General features: G+C 36.7%; 1 protein-coding gene across 1 annotated transcript in view; it reads left to right on the top strand.

Annotated features, from left to right (window-relative positions):
• Nucleotides 1–13179, top strand: part of LOC137634985 (NF-X1-type zinc finger protein NFXL1-like) — a 28511-nt gene extending 15332 nt beyond the window's left edge. Inside the window, 8 exon segments of the mRNA XM_068367586.1 lie at nt 295–426; nt 904–1115; nt 1914–2058; nt 2611–2700; nt 3784–3993; nt 8530–8724; nt 9504–9683; nt 12593–13179. Of these exon segments, the coding sequence (XP_068223687.1) occupies nt 295–426; nt 904–1115; nt 1914–2058; nt 2611–2700; nt 3784–3993; nt 8530–8724; nt 9504–9683; nt 12593–12817 (1389 nt within the window). The 3' untranslated portion in view covers nt 12818–13179.
• Nucleotides 13180–13316: the final 137 nt, after the last annotated feature.

The raw sequence follows: 13316 nt of genomic DNA, 5'->3' as shown, positions 1-13316 counted from the left end.
TTATACATTTGGTATAATTATTTACAAGGGAATTTTATTATATCAATTAAACGACCTGGGATTCATGCTATACATCATTCATTCAAAGAAGAAAGAGGATGATGGAGGTCACTCTTGTGCACTACCTTAGATTTTAATCAACCACTTTTTCATTTGCCATTATTTTCTTTCATTACAGTGCTGAATATTCTTTTAGGATATTACTAGAATTTAATCCATCCACTATCTATTAAAATAATTTAATTTCAATGTATTCCAAAATACGCTTAATATATGAAACTTATTTTTTTATAGTGTCTTCAGTTTTGTGTAAAGAAATGTCGATGTGGTGCCAGAGAAAAGGAGATGGCCTGTAGTAAAGAATTTACTTGTGAAATCAAGTGTAAGAATATCAAGGATTGCAGACGTCATAATTGTAATAGAAAGGTACAGTATTTAAATTTAGTAGTACAGGGTATTTATTTTATAAATCAATTATGTTTTATAATAATAGTTCAATTATATAGAGTATATTATATGACTTACATATAATTTATTAATGAGAAAGTTGTGTTCAAAGTTTATAAATGAGAAAAAGTGTTGTGTCTAATGCCCTTTTATTGATAATGTGTCATCATATTAAGAAATCAGTAATAGAGCAATTTGTTTTTGAGATTTTTAGCATTTTCAATATGTTTATCGGATGAAAGACCAGGAATTTTAGTGCTCATTCACTCTTAACTTTCTTGATCCCTAAACTTTCAAGGACCTATGGTTAAGAACTAGTTCTTTTATGCAGTGACTTTTCACTGGATATTTTGTTTTTTACTTCTGGTTTAGAAATTGTCTTCTAATGTAGCATTTTTTAACACGTACCATATTGGTTTTAACCGTTAATGCATTGTGAATGACTTTTATTTTCAGTGCTGCGAAGGCAACTGCCCTCCGTGTGACCACGTGTGTGGACGAACTTTAAGTTGTCGAAATCATAAATGCAAGAGTCGATGCCACCCTGGACCTTGTTACCCCTGCTCTCTAACCCATACCATAAGTTGTAGCTGCAAAGCTACAAATATTACTGTCCCTTGTGGGAGAGAAAAGGATACTTTACCCCCAAAATGCACAAAACTATGCAGGTTTGTAACCATTTGCCAGTATAATGCTTATCGATTCTTATATGCAGGCTATTTTTACGGGGGAGGGTGGGCTGTGGCACCCTAGCAGTACCAGCTGAACTCGGTTGAGTCCCTTGTTAGGCTGGGAGGAATGTAGAGAGTAGAGGTCCCCCTTTTTGTTTTTGTTTCATTTGTTGATGTCGGCTACCCCCCAAAATTGGGGGAAGTGCCTTGGTATATGTATGTATGTACTGTATGTATTTTTACTGAAAAGAAGTTATGACTGATAATGTTCCAGTTTCATCTCAAAATTACAAGCCTTGGCACTTCTCCATTTCCTTTTTCATGTAGAGTAATATGATTGGTTATAAAAAGCAGAATAGTCAGTTATGGAAGGAAGTCTTTACTCCCTCACACTTTTGTAATACTTTTGTGCATATATAAAGGTTACAATTGTAAATAATATTCATTATTCCATTATTTAATTCTGATTTATAGAAAGAGGCTTACTTTAAGGAAAAAATTACTGAGAATATTGGAACCAAGAAAATAGTAGAGATATATACACAAAGAACTGAAAAGGAATCTGTTTTAAAATTAAATGTCCAGTGACATTATAATAAAATTAATTCAGCAATCACATATGTAGGTAAACTGTGAGTTTCTGCAGTCATTGTCCTACTACTTCCACAGGTACAGCAGTAATTTTAAAAAGCCAAAATATATGAATAAAGACTGATTATTATTAAGACCTGCACACATAGGAGGGAGTTACTCTTGCAGTTTTAACTCTAATCAATCCATATTTACTCAACACAGGAAACCACCAGCTTGTCATCATCCAGCACGAGCAAAACACAAATGTCACAGCGGAGAATGCCCCCAGTGTCGAATGATATGTAGCCTTAGTTTGAATTGTGGTCACATTTGCCCTGCACCATGTCATGATGCTGTACCTGTCAAGGTAAGTTACGTATCTTGTACATTGTAATTTTCATTGAAATTTTAAGCTTTTCGTGTTTTGGAGGAAGTTTTAGGCATTTCAAGAGATTTGAGGGAAGCTTTAAGGTTCCCCTTGGAAAGTCATCATGTTCTTGAAGAACAGTCAATTGTCTAGGATCCTGGGTTTTTTATTTATTATGATTTTTATTATATAGTATTGTTAGCACAAACATTTGAACTAAGATAGATAACTTGAACAGAAACATTTACGCAGAATTGAATACTTTTAGACTAACAGTATTATTGATATTACTGTATTATAGACATCGAGATGTCTTATTTACTTTTAACTGAAGACATAATAGCTACCTAAGGTCTTTTTTTCCTTAATCCTGCCTTTAACTACCCTGGGTTTCCTCCAGTAAACACTTGAATGGGCAGTACCTCACTACACATTTAACCTCTTGCGTCTTATCTACCTTGTTATCAATGGTCAACGACCAGTCCAGCTGTCTCCAGAGCATAAGATTGCAAGTTTGTATATGTTATAAATTCTATTTGCTTTGTATTTCAGATTGTAAGTCACAAAAAACGTGCTGGTCCTTGGGAACCAGTGGAAGGTCCACGCATTGAAATTCAAAAGAAGCCCTGTCCTCCATGTAAGGTTAGTAGTTTTATCGACTCGTTTCAAGCGCGCTATTTTGTATTGGGTCATACATTTCAAATTAAAATATATATCTAAAAAAAAGGCTAATAAATTTTGATAATCCTGTGGATACCATGTAAAGTGAAGATTAACTTTGAAGAGGTGCTATTTTAGGGTAATGCTGTAAGTGTCTTCTACACAGTACATATTACCTTATACTGAAGGTGTTTGGTAGAGGCCATTTGGCAACAGATAAATTGCTTTTCAGCCATCACTTTATAAAAAAAACCCTAAATTTAGGCTCCACTAGCAAATAGTTAGCTATCCCAATAGTATTTTAATTTAATATTGAATTAAGAGACAGTCCCTTATAGACATTTTATTCAAGATGATTCTAATCCAGGTGCTCAGGAGTCGATATGTGAATTCTTAAGCTTATTGTATTTTTGCCATGTTGTTAATAATCGGTTGAGAAATGAGATTGCTACCCAAATATTTATTTATTTATTTTACCGAAATTGTGTTGCTGAATTTAATAATAGAAGTGTTATAATTTTTAGTTGATTTTTCACTAATTGTGCAGGCATTGCACCAAAGAGCATTAGTGTCAGTTTTATCAATGTAAGATTGAGGTGAATTGCACAGAATTTGTAAAGAGGGTTGACATGATGCCAATAAGCTATTGTAAGTACAATAAATTTATGCCTTTACAATTTTCTTCTTAAAGGGTTTACACATATTCAACATAGGGGTGGCAGTCACTTTTATTCTGGTGACTTTCTCAGAAGACAGAGCCCCCTATTTCAGGATATATATACATTGGTCAACAGAATAATTATGCTGTACTGAATATCCTTTGGGTTTCTGTAGTCAATTGGCTGATGTTCAGGTTTTTTTTTTCATACCCGTAAGGAAAATGGCTATGAAAAAAAAAACCTGAACATAAAACCTCTCTACTTACCCGTAAGGAAAATGGCCAAGTAGAGAGGTTTTATTGTAGATGCAAAGTGATTGTTTTTGTTGGACTTTTTTTCTTATTTATTTGATGTGATTTTGGGTGAACAGACGAGTAAATAAATATCTCAAAATTCATGATTTTAGGTTCCAGTACCAACAACTTGTTTTGGGAATCACGAGACAGTAGATTGGCGTTGCTGTGACATCCGGCCCCATTCTTGTGGCCGGAAGTGTGGAAGAGCATTAGCTTGCACCAATCATACGTGCGCTCGTGAATGTCATGTTGTTGAAGGAGCAGTTAACGTAAAGGACGCTGGGAAGAACTGTGCACCGTGTGATAAACTCTGTTCCAAAGTAAGTTGGTATTCTTGGTGTCTGGGGTAATATACAAGAAACTTTAGCCTTATTCCTTTGGTTTATATGGTTATGAGGAATAATGCAGATAATTTTGCACTGTAGTTTTGTTTTTCTTATTTATTTTATCAATTTTTTAACCCTTTTACCCCCAGGCTATTTGGAAATTTCCAACCCTTAACCCCAGGGGGTTATTTTTTTCCCAGCACATTTTGCAGTATATATTTTTTAAATTGCTCTAATAGCTTTAATTTTTGTCATAGAGAGGTCAGGTTGGTCTCATTCTCTTGGAAAATGCCTGAAGTTTCTCAAAAAATATAAAAAATATGAAAAAAAAAATTTTATAGCATTTTTTTGCAAGAACGTACCGGTACGTCCATGGGGGTAAAGGGATGGCTTTTAAGAAATGTACCAGTACGTCCTTTTGGGGGTAAAAGGGTTAAGGGAAATCTACGAAGAAGTTTCCAGAAATATTTATGATTTCAGTAATGAGAGTAATTAATTTTCTTTGAAATCTGCATGATTATATACAGGTAGAAATCATAGTTCAACCAATGCAATTTCTTTCTGACAATTAATTATTGAATCATAAAAAGAAATAGTCTACCGAATAAAGGCCATGTATGTCAAATGCTGGTGTAGTGTAAACACAAATGCATATGTCAAAACATTGCCATATTCCTATTGCCTTGGTAAACTAGGATAACAGTTTTGGTATATCATTTCAATCATGTAGTGCTTTCTGAGTAATTATTTCTGTATATCTCCCGGGATGTTCATATTGCTTCTCTAAAAGCCCAGTTTATCGGCTTTCAGACGTAACTTGAAAGGAAACAATGAAATAAAAACTACAAGTATTAAACACTCAAAATAAAATATACTAAGAAGAGTAACAACATTGAATTATGATCTTTCATACATAAACTATAAAATCTTAAAAAAATAGGATGTCGAGAGGATAGTGAATAGTTTGATTTCAAAACTGAAATAACAAAGAATACCTAATGCTTTGCTTCTAGTCATTAACTGCTATTGTGTCACATTACTTTAGTTCTAGAGGCATGTGTCTATTGATAAGAAACAAAAGGGAATTTATTTATTTCAAGGATAAATGTCAATAAACTGAGAATCTGGAAAAAAAAGCAATATGAAAATCAGGTGAGTATAGGAATTCTATAATTTTTACAGTGATACCTCGGTAGTCGAACGACTCTATACTCGAACAATTCGGAGTTCGACCAAAATTTTCGAGAAATTTTTGCTGCGGTGCTCGACCAAAAATTCGGTACTCGACCAGCCGAACACGTGACGACCGCATGGGCTTTGTGATGATCGCGCCATCTCGGCCACTCTCGCTTGTTCGGGAAGCATCAGTTCTCTCGAGAGCGTCACTCAGACAACGCGCGATCAGCATTCGTTGTGATTTAGTGATTTTCAGTGCTTTTAATTGCTTTTTTAGCTTTCATAATGAGTCCCAAGAAAGTAATGAGTGTTAAGGGGAAGGAGAAGAGGAAAACAGTGCGAACAACGATCGAGTTGAAGAAGGAAATTATAGCGAAATATGAGAATGGTGTACGAGTGTCCGATTTAGCGGTAGAATACGGAATGGCGAAGTCGACCATTTCTACGTTTTTAAAGCATAAAGAAATGATTAAGAAGGCGAATGTTGCAACGGGAGTTACGGCGGTAACTAAGCAAAGGCCACAAGTGATTGAGGAGATGGAAAAGTTGCTTTTAATATTTATTAAAGAAAAACAGTTGGCCGGGGAAAGTGTTAGTGAAGCGTTCATTTGTGAAAAAGCGTTGCATATCTATGAAGAATTAGTGAAGAAAAGTCCGAGTACCAGTGAAAGTGATTCATTTACATTTAAAGCGAGCAGGGGTTGGTTTGAAAAGTTTCGTAATAGAACAGGTATTCATCGTGTTACTAGGCATGGGGAGGCAGCTAGTTCGGATCAAATTGCAGCCGATAAATACGTGGGGGAATTCGATCGGTACATAAATGAACAAAATTTGATCGCACAACAAGTCTTTAATTGTGATGAGACTGGGTTATTTTGGAAGAAAATGCCAGCCAATACGTACATTACCAAGGACGAGACGAAGATGCCAGGTCACAAGCCAATGAAAGATAGGCTAACATTGTTGCTGTGTGCAAATGCAAGTGGCGATTGCAAGATCAAACCCTTGTTAGTGTACCACTCGGACAACCCCCGGGTGTTCAAACGAAATAATATTTGTAAAAGTGCACTACCAGTTATGTGGCGCTCGAACACTAAATCTTGGGTCACAAGACAATTCTTTACTGAGTGGATAAACGAAGTGTTTGCCCCCCAGGTTAAGGCTTACCTCATTGAAAAGAGCTTGCCAATGAAATGTCTTCTGGTTATGGACAATGCTCCTGCACATCCTCCAGGTCTCGAGGATGACTTGAAAGAAGAATACAGCTTTATCAAAATCAAATTCTTGCCCCCCAATACTACTCCCATACTCCAGCCCATGGACCAACAGGTCATTTCAAACTTCAAAAAACTCTATACCAAGGCCCTTTTCAGAAAGTGTTTTGAAGTGACCAGTGACACGAAGTTGACCCTAAAGGAATTCTGGAAGGAACACTTCAGCATCCTCAACTCTGTTAACATGATTGACCAAGCTTGGCGAGGTGTGACCTATAGGACATTGAACTCTGCCTGGCGTAAGCTGTGGCCATCATGTGTCACAGAGAGGGAGTTTGAAGGTTTCCAACCAGAGGCGGGTCCAAGCACTGCTACCCCTGTAATTTCTGATGACACTGATGTCGTTGAGGAAATTGTTGTCATGGGCAGGAGTTTGGGGCTTGAGGTCGACAAGGATGATATTGATGAGCTTGTAGAAAGCCATTCTACCGAGTTGACTGTGGAGGAATTGTTGCACCTGCAACAACAACAGCAGCAGGATCTGATTGTGGAGCAGGAATCTTCAGAAGAGGATGAGGTAAGGGAGGATGTTCCAAGTTCTCTCATCAATGAAATTTGTTCCAAGTGGGCAGATGTGCAGGCTTTTGCTGAAAAATACCACCCAGAAATTGCAGTAGCAAACCGGGCAGTGCATATGTTTAATGATAGTGTCATGTATCATTTTCGAAGAATACTGCAGAGGAGGAAGAAACAATTAACAATAGACCAGTTTTTCACAAAAGAAAAGAAAGCTGCTACATCAAAGCCTGTTTCTCCTCCAAAGAAGAGACAAAGAAGAGAAGAAACCCCTGAAATAGATCTGCCCACCCTTTCATTGGAGAGAGAAACAACTCCTGAAGGAGAACTACCCCGCCACATCATGGAAGGGGACTCTCCTTCCAAGCAGTAACCTCCCCCTTCCATCCTCTCCACATCCATCCCTGTATGCCATCGAACCGCTGCTCAAAGGTATGTTCACTACAGTACAGAAAATGGTTTAAAATTGTTTTATTTTAGTACAGTAAATGGTTTAAAATTGTTTTATAGGATTTTCTGACCAATTTCATACACATTTAGATAATTATTGTTGTTTAGGTACACGTTTTATTAATATTTTGGGCCTGTTCGAGTGCTTGGGAACGGAATAGAATATATACCATTATTTCTTATGGGGAAAAAAAATTCGGTACTCGAACAAATCGGAGGTCGAACACGGATCTCGAACGGATTATGGTCGAGTACCGAGGTATCACTGTATTGCCATTTAATGGCATTAAACTTTCGTGAATCACAAGAAACATGTACCATTAGACACAAATATAAAGCTTCAAATATAGTACCATTACCAATGCATACTGTACTAAGAAAAAAAAAGTATTACAAAAGTCTTGGTAAATCCTGCTTTTGAATAAACTACAGTACATTTCCAAGTATTGTATTTGCCAAAAGACAGGTGGATATATTTCCGCCTCCAACAGGAAAATAACAATTATGGTTTCTATTTTGTTGGGTGGCATAAGGTGACATTCTAGTAGCGTAAGCAGGCCAGTTAAGATTCGTAAATACATACCATGGTTTATTTGATTTACTGACTACTTTATAGTTTAATAACATCAAGTGAACACGCTTCTTCGTGGAAAGAAGTAAACTTTTATAATTGATGATAAAGAAATTGTTAACAAGCCTTAAATCCTCCTAAATGGTTTGGCACTGAAGCTCGGACCCTTGTTTTTTTGGACATTTTACTCGCATCATTGTAGCACAAAAATCTTACGAGATAAGAATTTACAATATATATTACTGTATGGTTGACTAAATTTCACTACCATTGATATATAATGTTCAATATATATTACTGTATGGTTGACTAAATTTTCACTACCATTGATATATAATGTTATATATTTTGTAAAATTTTCATATGTAAATAATAATTAAAGGCTGTAAGTTATGTCATATGGCGCTGAAGGGAATAGAAATGGTGTACGTAAAGTACATCATTATAACTTAAAATTAATACAGTGCATATTTCCAAAATTCCTATCTATCCACTATATTTGTTAAAATGCATTGCATATATAACTTTCTTTTGCTTTCACAGCCTCGCCCAAAGGGTTGTAGTCATGTGTGTGGAATCCCCTGTCATTCTGGAAAATGTTCTTTCTGCAAACAACTGGTCAAACTGAAATGTCACTGTGGACTCAATAATCTGTATGTAGAGTGTCACACTCTAAATACTGCTGTTGAAGATGAAAAGGAGACATTATGCAGCTGTAAAAATCACTGCAATAAATCAGTAAGTTTTACATTTAAAATTCTTAACCCTTTTACCCCCAGGCTATTTAGAAATTTCCAACCCTTAACCCCCAGGGGTTATTTTTTTTTTCAAGCACATTTTGCAATATAATTTATTTAAATTGCTCTAACAGCCTTAATTTTTGTCATAGAGAGGTCAGGTTAGTCTCATTCTCTTGGAAAATGCCTGAAGTTTCTGAAAAAATTATCAAAAATATGCAAAAAAAAAAAAAAAGATATGAATAGCGGTTTTTTGCAAGGATCCTTTACCCATGGGGGAAAGGGATGGGTTTTGTGAAACGTACCAGTACAGTACGTCCTTTGGGGGTTAAAGGGTTAAATGGAAATGTATTTTTTTGTCTTTTTTTTTTTTTTTTTTTTAGATAGCATTGGTATTTCCTCCAATAACTTCATGTTGTATAGTTTTGGGTTCAAGAATTTTTGGTTACAGTAAATGAGGTGAAATATACTTGGCATATTAAATAGACTTGTGAATGGGCTCTACTGAAATTACAATACATTATAGTCAATTTCTTTTAGCAATGCAGATTTGCACCGACTCGCAGCGGTGCCCTTTTAGCTCGGAAAAGTTTCCTGATCGCTGATTGGTTGGACGAGATAATTCTAACCAATCAGCGATCAGGAAACTTTTCCGAGCTAAAAGGGCACCGCTGCGAGTCGGTGCAAATCTGCCTTGATAAAAGAAATGGACTATACACTAGTAATTCTCATTCAAGATGTGGAGTAATCTAATTTTTCATGAATGAAATGTCATTCCAGACATCATGTGGTCACAGGTGCATGAAAGAATGTCACAGTGGCCCATGCAGCGACCCAGCAAGCTGTCGTAAACGAATTACCATACGATGTCCTTGCAAACGGATGAAGAAAGAGGCTGTGTGTCATTTGGTGATGTCAGGTCAAGTTAAATTAGAATGCGATGGAATTTGCAAGGAAAAGGTAAAGTATTCAGTTTGTATTAGATAGTGCTTTATAGTGAAAAATTAGGACTGTATAGTACTTGAAAACAGATTCACAAATTTTGAAAGGAAATTTCTATTTTTCTTAACTGGAACTCGGTTGTTAAAATGTATAACAATGTTCTGGTAGTTACTGGCTGGTGGTGGGAAAGCCACACCCCTCAGGTTTGTATAGTTAGGAAAATTAGAAATTAGTTTAAAACTGTGTCATTTGTTCTTACACAGATGCAAACTTTTCTCCTTTAATAGGAGACTTATTCTTCAGAGGGAAGAAGTTCCTATAACTAACTGGCTAGTTTACTTCTCCGGGAATGTCTAAGTACCTGCTTAAGGGGAAAAGTGGCAACTCCTGGCAGTTGTCTAATAACCTGGATGTGAAGATAAGGCTGGCGTTAGGCTAAGTTACTGTAATGAAGTGGTATACATTCAAGGAAAAAACCTACATCTATGTAGACGTATGCTAAATGTACAGTCGTCATTGTCATATGAGAACATGGTTGCTTACATTTATACTTCCTCCCCTCATTTTGAAGTATGGAAGAGATACTTCTAAACTAAAACATATTACTAAGAAAAGTTGCTCCATCATGTGGCTTGCCCATATCGATCATTCTGTCTAGCGAATAACCGCTTGACTGCTGCACACCAAGGAAGGGGAAGAATAGAGAGGTAAGAGGCCAGTTGATCTTACCTCTTATTTTGACGACACCTAACTTAGACAAGGTGTTTTCTTGTCCCTTGAGGGAGCTTTGCATTTCCTACAATATCTGTTGAGTCCCTACCACTGTTTCGAGGATACAGGTATCCAGTAATCTCCGAAGGTTTGTCCGTTGCTATTGGATTACAGTAGTCTTTGTGAAAAGCACCTCTTGATAGGTTCTTCCTGCGAGCAGATTTGATATTCTGGCTTCGTTTTATCAAATTCAGGGTGGTCCTCTAGTCTCCTTGTGAGATTGTAGCAAGAAACCAGAATAATAAAGTTTTAGGATCTCTTTCCTCAATTCATCCAGTACAGGAGAAGAGTTGTAGTGCCTCCCCCCAGAACAGGAAGGCAAGTTATTATGGTCCCTGCTAGTCAACTCTATAGAGAAGAGATGAAGGGTGGTTGGACTGATGGCCACCTGGATTCTAAGTCCTGGCCTTAAACTTCCAAACCAAGGTGATGGAGATCTTTTTCTATCCTTCAGAATGAATAGTGATATTGAAAAAGATATGGCGTTTCCTACTCGTTTTGCCTGGGCTACCCCAGGCCGGTAAAAGCCTTTTGTTCTCAGACTTTGAATTATTGTGAGAAGTGAAGCATGCCACTCGACCAAAGCCAGGTGTCCCTGGACGCTTACCATGGAAGCAGCTTCCATGTTGGCAGATCTGGAAGACGAGATGATAGTCTTTCCATCAATGTCCCTAGAGTCAGGGTTGTAACAGCGTCATCAATAGTTGGAGGGGAAGGACTGGTTTCTACGGGTGTATTGAATCCCTTCTGCCTAGAGAATGCCGAGGGTAGATTTTTGTTAGAATAGCTTACTCTGAGAGAATTCTCCTAGAAACTTTTATATCGCCATTCTCAATTTCCTCAAGAGCTAGTTAAGACCAGGGAAATACCAAGGAAGTTGTTGAGCCTTGTATAGCCCCAAATAATTAGTTAATGGAGGTCTTGACTGGAGCAGCCCTGGAAGCTTCCCCTAAGCTATTCATTTGCCTGATAATGGCAGGCATCTTGCGGAAGGTTGATTTAGATTCAGGGTTTTTTTTTCTGCTTCTGCTGGAGCATCTGAGTCCTGAGGAGTGTGAATGATTCATGGGTCGCCAACGGTCAACCGGTTACCTTCCTAGTTCTAATAAAGAACCTGGTCAGTATTCCAAATAGCAGAATGCCACGTTAGCCCCCCCCCCTCCTGGAGGTATTTTTTGATCTCGTGCGAGCCTTGGATGACTGGTAGAAGAACTGAATTGCTGCAGGGCACAAGTGTTCACTCCGGGAGAACCTGTGGACTGTTCACCTTAGGTTGCCTTTCTAAAGTTTTGGAGCTACTTAGTCTGGTCTGGCATGATTGCAAATGGAAGATCGCTCACCAACAGGAGAGTTCTATCAAACAGGTAGGTACTTATAGCTAGGGGAACTAATGTGTTCCATCACTTTTGTCTTTCCCGATGAGGGCGAGAGGGCAGAAGAGTGCTATTAGTCAGGGGCAGAATGAGCACACACAAGCAGTTTGGTTGGCAAGTTCTTGTGAACATTATGAACAATAGCACACGAGGGTGTGTGTGTGGACAGGAGCATACGCTTCTCCAGGAGTGTAAATGTCCAGAATCGCTATCGCTACTAGGCGAGGGTTGCATAGGAATTTACCCGCACTTGCACCTGGGCACTAAATGACCTCCACAACCCAGCAGTGGGACACGTGATCAACAAATACGAGGAAAAAAATATTCTCTAAGATGGAAGTCTATACATCAAAATAACACTTATGATGATGCATTAGTTGAGCACCAAAAATAAGCTTTAAGTGTTATGAACGACGGGGGCATTATGTATTACATAAAGTCACTATTACTTACTCCTAGAGGTAAGTGCACTTTTTTTTTAATGAATTCCAATGCTTATGTGTCCTTCAAAGTAACACAGCAATATCTCTAGTCAATGGGTAGTATCCTTGTATGAAAACAGTCATCACTCATACTTAAACAGACATAGTCGGTGTTTAAATTGTCACGAAAGTTGGTGCGATCATTTTGTTGAAGGTACGCCAATTTTTACAATTCTATGAAAAGAAGATATACAGTGTAGTAATTATAAGAGGAATTATTCTTAAATTTTTATATATGACAAACTACAACTTACTGAACATGTATAGGTATCAATACCTCATTATAAATTTATATTTTCAGGCTGAAGAAAAAAGAAGAGAAGAAGCGGAGGAGAAATTAAGGAGGAAAGATTCAGAAAGCTCAGAAAAGCTTCCCGAGGGACGAAAACACAAAAAGAAGAACCGAAAACAGGTCGAGACTGAAGTTGTGGAATCACATTGGCTTAACAATAAGTGGATTAGACTTAGTATTTTCATACTGATTTTAAATGTTTTAATATATTGTATTTTCTATTGGAATGAATAGTGTAATTTGGAGTTTGAAAAATCTTGCAATAATGGTGTTTGTACAAAAAATTGTTTCCTTTTCCTGGAAATGTAAAATATAGGGTTTCTGCTTGACATTGTATTCCTAAATAAGAGTATATCTAAACAAGTTGAATTTATACATACCGGTAAATACTATACTTTTATCATTAAACTTGATGAATTGGGGACTGCTAATTCATTCCATAATAATTACTAAAACCAATATTGGAGATTACATAAAAACTTTATTCTTAAAAAACAAGAACTAGAAATCATGTACATTATTTACACAAACAAAGTTCAGATTTTTACAAATCTATTCCATTTATTCATGGCATTTCACTACATTAGATGACCAGTAGTTGGAAAAAAACAAAATTTCAAAGAGAGTTTCTTAATAAATTTCAAAGAAAATTTCTTTATAAATTTCAAAGAAAATATTAAAAGAAAATTTCTTAATTAATTTTAAAGAAAATTTCTTAATAAATTTAAAAGAA

This window comes from Palaemon carinicauda, chromosome 45, assembly GCF_036898095.1.
Source record: "Palaemon carinicauda isolate YSFRI2023 chromosome 45, ASM3689809v2, whole genome shotgun sequence".
NCBI classification, from domain to species: domain Eukaryota; kingdom Metazoa; phylum Arthropoda; class Malacostraca; order Decapoda; family Palaemonidae; genus Palaemon; species Palaemon carinicauda.
This window is presented reverse-complemented; position numbering and strand designations above follow the sequence as displayed.